Source organism: Equus asinus, chromosome 2, assembly GCF_041296235.1.
Source record: "Equus asinus isolate D_3611 breed Donkey chromosome 2, EquAss-T2T_v2, whole genome shotgun sequence".
NCBI lineage: Eukaryota > Metazoa > Chordata > Mammalia > Perissodactyla > Equidae > Equus > Equus asinus.
The window spans coordinates 151,095,045-151,103,137 of record NC_091791.1 but is presented as its reverse complement, the minus strand read 5'-3'; the positions used below and the strand labels follow the sequence as shown (position 1 = coordinate 151,103,137).

At 42.4% G+C, this 8,093-nt stretch overlaps 1 protein-coding gene across 1 annotated transcript; it reads left to right on the top strand.

The window, feature by feature from the left end:
• Positions 1 to 3,764: 3,764 nt before the first annotated feature.
• C2H15orf48 (chromosome 2 C15orf48 homolog) lies at positions 3,765 to 8,093 on the top strand. The gene is made up of 5 exons (XM_014847028.3): positions 3,765 to 3,952; positions 4,090 to 4,151; positions 4,313 to 4,398; positions 5,312 to 5,372; positions 6,862 to 8,093. The coding sequence occupies exons 2-5, from the start codon at positions 4,116 to 4,118 to the stop codon at positions 6,928 to 6,930; spliced, it is 252 nt and encodes an 83-aa protein (XP_014702514.1). The 5' UTR covers positions 3,765 to 3,952; positions 4,090 to 4,115; the 3' UTR covers positions 6,931 to 8,093.

Genomic DNA, 8,093 nt, shown 5'->3' with positions numbered 1-8,093 from the left:
ACTTGGGTATTTAACTTTCCAGTACCTATGCATGTATAGATAATTTTTCAAAACCCAAAAAACGTAGTACTTGTACCTCCTATTTTTCTCACCTAACAATATCTAGTGAGCATCTTACTGAACCATCACTCAAGGTGCCATCCTAGGTGCTGGAGTGTAGTAGAGACAGACATGGCACCGATAGGGCCACTGGGAGCATGGACTTCAGGGAATTCAGCACAGCAAGGAGACGCACTTCAACAGATGGACGGGGTGTGATCACAGCACAGTTTCTGAAATACAGGAAGTCATCAGTGTTAGGCCTTTGTTGGAAAGTTTGCTATTTCTGACTGGAGCCAGGACTAGTGAGTAAGCAAAACCTCACTATTTGGGAAGAATTAAGGAAAAGACGTGTCTTGTTTACAAGTACAAAGTATAATGCAGTTAAAATTATTCTTACTGACTCCTCGCTTTTGAGGAGTAGGGAAAATACCTAGAAACTTTATAAGAACTCTGACAATTTTCATTCATGTTCTCTATCCGTTATTGATTTTACGTGACAAGGAAGCTGTGAAGCCTTTGCCATCCCAAGACCTGTCTGGCCTGAACTCAATAATTCATACTCTAGCTGTGGGCCCCTTGTTTTTTTGTAGAAAAAGTTTCTTGTGGTTAGGCTGGAAATTTAGGACCCATTCTTTAGTTTGAGGCTGAGTTTTGATTTCAAAATGTCTTTTTAAATTGCAACTATAACTTCTCGACAGAACTTTAGAAGCCTGAGGACAAAATTCATGTGTCTTCTCTCATCGAAATAATAAATGATGAAGGCAGATCAAGGTTTTCTTTGACTCAGTTGTAATGTGATTTAAGGATGGCTCTGGGCAACTTCCAAAAGCTGTGTTCTTAATCAGCGAGAAAATTAAAACATTTCAGCTTCTAAGCACCTGGGCAGTGTGAACAGTTTTCCCTACACTGAGCTCAAGCTCCTTTCTGAGCCACATTAACAGCCTTAAACCATATGGACCTTCCAAAATTTAACAAATCCAGGATTTGCTAAACCTGATAACTAGGTGGCCACTGAAGGATGGGCAGAAAGAATTTTCAACAAAAAATATTTCATAAAAGAATATGCTATTTTCATTATAAAACCTGAGCTGGGCCAATTAAAATCTAAATTTAAATTCCTGGAGTAGAAACCAAGCAGCCATGGCTCCATGCTCCTGCAAGCCTGGGTTTCGGCAGCTAGAGAAAGTTCTAGACGTTTCTGGCAATTGGGGTGGGGCAGGGAAGCTCCCCTAAGGGATTATTGGCTTTGAAGCAGCCACAGAGGATGATGCTGGTGAGTGTCCTGAGTTGGTTCCTTTGGGGGCCGCCAGGGTTTGAAGAGTGGGAACTGTGCCTGCTAGTCATCCTGGGAAAGCCCAAACTACACGTGGACCTCGCGTCTCCCACAAGCTCAGTAAACCTGGGCATTAACTGAAAGACGGGAAAGTGGCTTTCTGGGTCTAATTCTTATTGCTGCAAATAGAAATACGCAGATCCTAAAGGTTATATGGGCACATCATATCTAACTGTATACTCTGTGAATTTTTTTTTTTTTTGAGGAAGATTAGCTCTGAGCTAACTACTGCCAATCCTCCTCTTTTTGCTAAGGAAGACTGGCCCTGAGCTAACATGCATGCCCATCTTCCTCTACGCCTGCCACAGCATGGCTTTTGCCAAGCGGTGCCATGTCCGCACGCGGGTTGGTAACCAGCGAACCTTGGGCCGCAGAGAAGCAGAACATGCTCACTTAATCGCTGCACCACGAGGCTGGCTCCTACTCTGTGAGTTTTTAAAACATTTTATTCTGAACATTTTCAAACATGCATAAAAATAGAATAATAAACTCCCACATACCTATCACCTAGATTGAATAATTATTTTGCTGTTTGCTTCATTTGTTTTTATTAACTGAAGTATTTTAAAGTAAATCCCAGACATCATATTTCTTCCTTAACTATCTCCATATGCAATCTCTTAAGGTTTTCTTTTCAGCATAACCATAATACCATTTATCATAGCTAACAAAATTAACAATACTCTTTAATATTATTTCATACCTGGCCTAATAAATGTCTCTTACAGTTGGTTTGTCTATTTGTACATTCAAATAAATACCCTCATCTTTTATACATTTTCTCAGACCTCCTTAGAATGAATTATCTGTGGAGGGGTTGTTACTTGTGGGCACTAACTTGTAAGAACCCTGAAGTAAAAGACTTGTGTCATTAATCTTTTAAATTTACTGTGTCCCCACTGCCGGAAAAATGCCTAGAGTACTAGAAAACAGTACTGCATCTTGAAAAGAAATGACATTGGTCAAGTAGGGCTCTGAGTTTGAGGTCCTTACCAGGCAGGGGCTACACATTTTAATTTCTTATAAGATTTCTTCCTTCCATTCTTCCTTCCCAGAAAAATTATCTTTAATTAACAAAATGAGGGGTTTTGTTTTTAAATAACTTTCTGACAAAAGTAGCTTTAGAAATGTCTCCAGTTACCGCTCTGGGGTCACACATTAAGAACCCCTGTCATAATGAGTGGGCAGGAAGCTACATTTACGATCCGCTTCATATAAAACAAATCTTTTCAAACCATAATTACTATTTGTTGAGTGCCTACTACAGGCAAGGCAGAGTGCCACGTGCTTTACATACATTTTTTCCAATTCCCTCCTGAGCTAGGTTTGTCCCATCTGACAGATATATAAACTGAGACTCATAAAGGTGAAGTAGTTTCCTCGAAATCAGTCTGGTAGTAAAGTGTGGCAGGGGTGGGCTCTGAACTCAGGTCTGTTTGAATGCAGAGCCCTTGTCTAGAATTAAATGAGGTTGAAACAGAGCTGGGTCTGGCCCTTTCCACGGAACATTAAGATGTTTCTGTTTTAACGTTAACTCATAGCTTGGACTTCAAATAGTTTAAAAATAGTTGTTTTTAAACAACTGAGCTTGCGCTCTTGTCTTAACTGCAGTAGCTAAGAGCAGGGAGCAGAAAGAATAGTGATGTCGATGCCAGACAAACCTGGGTTCTGATTACATCTCTGCCTCTTACTGGCTATGTGACTAGAGCATCTCTGAGCCTAAATAACATACCTTGCAAAAATGTGGAGAAGATTCCAGCACAGTGTCTGGCACACAGCCGCTGATTTAATGGAATTGTTGTTCTCCTTATTTCCGTGGTTTTGCAGCCGCCTGCATGCTCTGTGCAAGGCCAGGCTGCTAGCTAAGGGGCGAGTTAAAAGGGGACCTCAAGACGAAGCCAGCCGTCGGGGTCGTCTCAGAGATAGATCTTCTCTCGGAAGTCTTTCAAGCTGATTCTTTTTATTTCTTCTCCCCTAACCCCCTGACTTTTTTCAACGGGAAAAATCAGGATACCATGGGAGTTATTCTGAAAGCACTTTACAATTTAACTTCACTTATCACCATATGTGCGCTACATCACGTTTTGCAGCTTTTAACGTCATTAGATTTAATTCTCATTTACCTGCCTGCACCTGGGAGCCTCCCCTAGGACCCCTGGCTCGGCGGCTTCTTTTCCGGATCCCCTTTTAGAGGGGTTGGTTTTCACCCCTTGTTCCCAGTACCCGACCCTTGCAGGCGCCGGGGCTGGCCGGGAACCATCCGGAGCGCCCACGCCCAGCCCGGGCTCGCGCGGGGCGGCGGGTTAGAACCCGGGCGAGCGGCAGGGGGCGCCGGCGCCCGCGTTCGGCTGCACAGCGTCTGTGGACACGGCGGCCTGCAGGGGGCGCCCGGGAGCCGGCGCCGAGCGGGGAAAGCGAGTCAGGCAGGTCCCGTACGCCCCCTGCCCGCCCGCGTGACCCCAACGCCCGGGCCGGCGCTTCCGGAGCGGTTGTGGTTGGGATATAAGGCGCCGAGGCCGAGGCGCGCTCGGCTCTGGGCGTTAGCTTCGTCTGCGCGGCGCCCCGCCCGTCCCCCAGGTGAGCTGCCCGCGGGCGCAGGCGCCGGCGAGCCGGCCCGAGGCTCGGCTTTGGAGAACGCTGGATGGGTCGACGCCTCCCAGGTTGGGTCCTAGGGGCTGAAGTTTTGATCAATATCTTGGACTTTTTAATTCTAGATTTGGCATTCGACACTGAAGTCATCATGAACTTTTTCCAACTCCTGAGGAAAAAGAAGGAGGTAAGTTTCTAAAGCAGTTGAAAATCTCGACTGAAAATATTAATTTAAAAAGATGAACAGAGGGTGCAAATTTTGAAGAAAGTGTACAATGGTATATAGCAATTCTGTTGTAGTTCACGTTGAAACATCGGAATATTTACTCTCCACCTGTTCTCTGTTAGCTTATTCCTTTGGTGGCGTTCATGACCGTGGCGGCGACTGGAGCTACGTCTTTTGCTCTATATTCCCTTCGAAAAACCGATGTGATGTAAGTAGGCACCATTTATAAAAACGCTTGTGGCAGTGTTAGGTTGACCTTCGGGTTAGGAAATGCATGGTATCAGTTTCCTGGTTTTTCTCCCCAGGATGAGAATGTTAAATTGTGAACTTGGAGTCAGGGCTAGAAAACATCCTGGTATCAAAAGACTCTTAAATTATGCTATGAATAAAATTAGTTTGTTTCCTGTATCTAAATATCCGTTCATCCATTGACCCTCCTCCTCTTCTCCTGCAGCGTAGTTTGATTGTTTTTCTTTTTAAGTTTTGAAATTTAAAGTTCTTAAATGGTATTTTGGGATATACATCATCAAAATTAAATCGTCATTTTAAAGAAATTTTTGCATTTCAATTTGTTAGAAAGGTCTTTCCTAATTCGGTAGAGTTTATAGATTCAGTTGTCGGCAATGAACCCAATCTCAGCTCTGGATATAGGAAGGTAAAATACCACACATCCTGGAATAAGAGCAAGAAAAAGACTTGAAACTGATCTGGGCCTGGTGCAGGGCTGGAAAGGCCAGTAAAGCTCGCGTCTGACAGAGGGACCTCGTGCCCTGCAGTTCACCACCTTACAGCCTTCAAGTCCAGCCCTTCTGCTGGTGCCAGAAACCAGGGCAAGAACACTTTTGCTTGTTCTTATCCTGGCGCTTCCACCCTCGTTGCTACTCATCTTATGGGAACATTCTCCAGTGTGGCCCAATGAAGGGAATTTGACCTCCTACCTGTAGAGGTGTTGATCCTCAATGTTTGAGCCAAACAGTGAAGCTCCTTGAGTGCAGATTGATAGGAATCTTCCCTCACTTTCAGTTAATGGATGAATGCCTGGGTAGGCAGTCTGGGTCTGTCAAGATCAGAGTTGGTTTAAATTCGCTGACTTTGTTTAATCAGCTTTCTTTTATTTTTAGCATTGATCGAAAAAGAAATCCAGAACCTTGGGAAACTGTGGATCCTAGTGTACCTACAAAGGTATTGCTAAATTTGAAAGTGATTTACAGTTAGCTCAAGCCTTAGCACCCTTGTCAGCAAAATAAATGTAATACCTTTCACTTTTAGGGTGCTGGTGAGTGTTAGAGAAGGTGCTATGGAGTTTAAGAGATCTAGTGCAAGTCCTTGTTCCATCATTCACAGGTGATGTTAGACAATTTGCCCTGAGACTCTCAGAATGTATAAAATGGGCCCTATAATAAGGCTCTACCTCAGAATTAAGAGGATTAAAGAGGATAAAACACACAGAGCCCATTAGTACAGTGCCTCGCCCATAGTAAGCAGTCAAATATTAACTTTTATCATTATTATAATACATTATCTCATTTTTATGCTTTATTTATCTAAAGTTAATATAAGGTCTATTGTAATAAATAACAGGAGTTCCTGAAAACAGAAATGACATTCTCTTTAAGCAAAATTAGCTAATACCTGCTCATTCTTTTAAGAGTAGTGCCAAGATTTTTCACATTTTAAATATTTTGGAAGTAAGAAATATTTACTCTGTTGGAATGAATACTACTTAGGTCTGTCAGGAAAGATATATATATATATATTTTTAAGTATACTTTTTTTGGTGAGGAAGATTGGCCCTGAGCTAATATCTGTTGCCAATCTTCCTCTTTTTTTTTCTTTTTCTCCCCAAAGCCCCAGCACACAGTTGTATATCCTAGTTGTACGTCATTCTAGCTCTTTTATGTGGGATGCCACCACAGCATGGCTTGGTGAGTGATGTGCAGATCTGTGCGCAGGATCTGAACCGGCAAACCCTGGGCTGCCGAAGTGAAGTGTGCAAACCCAGCCACTCAGCCACAGGGCTGACCCCTATATGTTTTGCTTTTTTTTTAACAAAACTTTCTAATAACACAGTTTGACTTAGTGAAGGATGTTTAGGATCTTTGAAACCACCTACATCTCCTAGGTCCTGGGGTGATACAGAACTTGTGAGGATAAATGAGAGTCTCTGCATATGAGTCCTTTGAAAGTCAAGGACTGTCCACAGCTCTCTCCCTTTCCCTTATGTATGACTTAGATCCCTTGTACCTTCACTGAGTAATTACAATGAAGAAATTTTGTCAAGAGCCTACTGTGTGCCAAGCCCCATGCTAGGAGCATTATCCATCCACTCATAAGGAGCTGATGCACTTTTTTGAACTTATAGGTCATATAAAGTCTTGGGAAGTTTAAAAATTTAGAACTTGTTAAGTGAAAGTGGGGCGAATGTATAATACCCTTCTCTCTGATCCTATAACAATTAGGAACCCCAGGGCTCTTTAGAGGGATAGAGGGATAGAAGCCAACCTGTGTTACTGTTTTGTGCATGTTTTAGAGATGGGAAGAGGTGATTCTTTGACTACAAATGCCGTGGTGGTGCTTTCTCCAGAGGGGAGTGTGGACAGATCCCAAAAGGGGACGAGAGGAGGAAGGACAGATCCTAGCAAAACATTTTTATTTTCCTTTTTTTTTAAAGCTTATAACAATCAACCAAGAATGGAAGCCCATTGAAGAGTTGCAGAAGGTCCGAAGGGCAACCAAATGACCAGCCCTCGCCCCTTTCTTCCCAAGAGTACTCTATGAATCTAGTGGAAACACTTCTGCACAAACTAGATTATGGATACCAGTGTGCGGAAATGCTTCTGCTACATTTTTAGGGCTTGCCTACTTTTTCGGACTCTGGATAAGGAATTTTAAAGATAGTGCAGTGATAACCACGTAGTCCAAAAATAAGTTTCTATGTTTATTTTCTTGTTGTAAGTTTGAATTTTGTGTACTGAAATTTTTATGTTTATGATGCCTGACTGTTTTCCTTGAAATGTATAAAGATTTGTAAATTAGATTGTCTGTAATAAAATACCATTTGTGCAAGATTTCTTAAAGATTAGATACATATTTAAATGGAGGAGAAAGTCTTTTTTTATGGGAGAGAAACACATTTTGAAGCACAGAGCTTCATCTTTTAAATAATATCCAGTGCAAATTTCTGTGTAAACTTTTCTTCCAAGTTTATTCATTCACCAGAAATTTATTGAGCACCAACTGTTAGCTGGGGACTGTTTTTGTGCAGATGAGATAAAGTAATGAATAAAACTGAATTCTGGAGGGAGATGAAGAAAAGATGGTAATAAGTTCAATGAGGAAAATGAAGAAGAGATGGGGTATGAGATTGCATAAGGATGGGTCCTGGAGGACGTGCTGGGATTCTGGTGGTGAATAGGAAGGTGGGGCGTGCTGAGATTGGCCCTAAAGATGCCAAGGCTGACAATGGTGCTCCTGTGAGGGTTGGGGAGGGAAGGAGTCTGGGGCGCCTCTTCTCTCTGGCCAGTGGTGACTCGGAGACTGAAGGTGCAATCAAACCCAGCATGCCTCTGGGCTTCCCTCCTTGACTGTTCTTGAAAATAGGACCAAGCAGAAAATTGCTTTTCATTAACTTTAAAAAAAAATTGAGATATAATTCACATACCATAGTATTTATCCATTTAAAGTGCACAATTCTATGGTTTTCAGTATATTCATGATGTTTTTCAACTGTCTCCACCATCTAATTCCAGAACGTTTTCATCACCCCAAAAAGAACCCTGTAACCATAGCATTCATTCTGCCATTCCTGACCCCTCTGCTTCCAGCCCCAGGCAAACACTGATGAATTTTGTCTTTATGGATTTGCCTGTTCTGGATATTTCGTATAAATGGAATCATACATTA

What these genes read in the sequence shown, in the direction of transcription:
- C2H15orf48 (XM_014847028.3), top strand. Translation starts at nt 4,116, where the DNA reads ATGAACTTTTTCCAACTCCTGAGGAAAAAGAAGGAG. An exon ending in TCCTGAGGAAAAAGAAGGAG is followed by an intron (nt 4,152 to 4,312) that starts GTAAGTTTCTAA and finishes GTTCTCTGTTAG; the next exon opens with CTTATTCCTTTGGTGGCGTT. An exon ending in CTTCGAAAAACCGATGTGAT is followed by an intron (nt 4,399 to 5,311) that starts GTAAGTAGGCAC and finishes TTTTATTTTTAG; the next exon opens with CATTGATCGAAAAAGAAATC.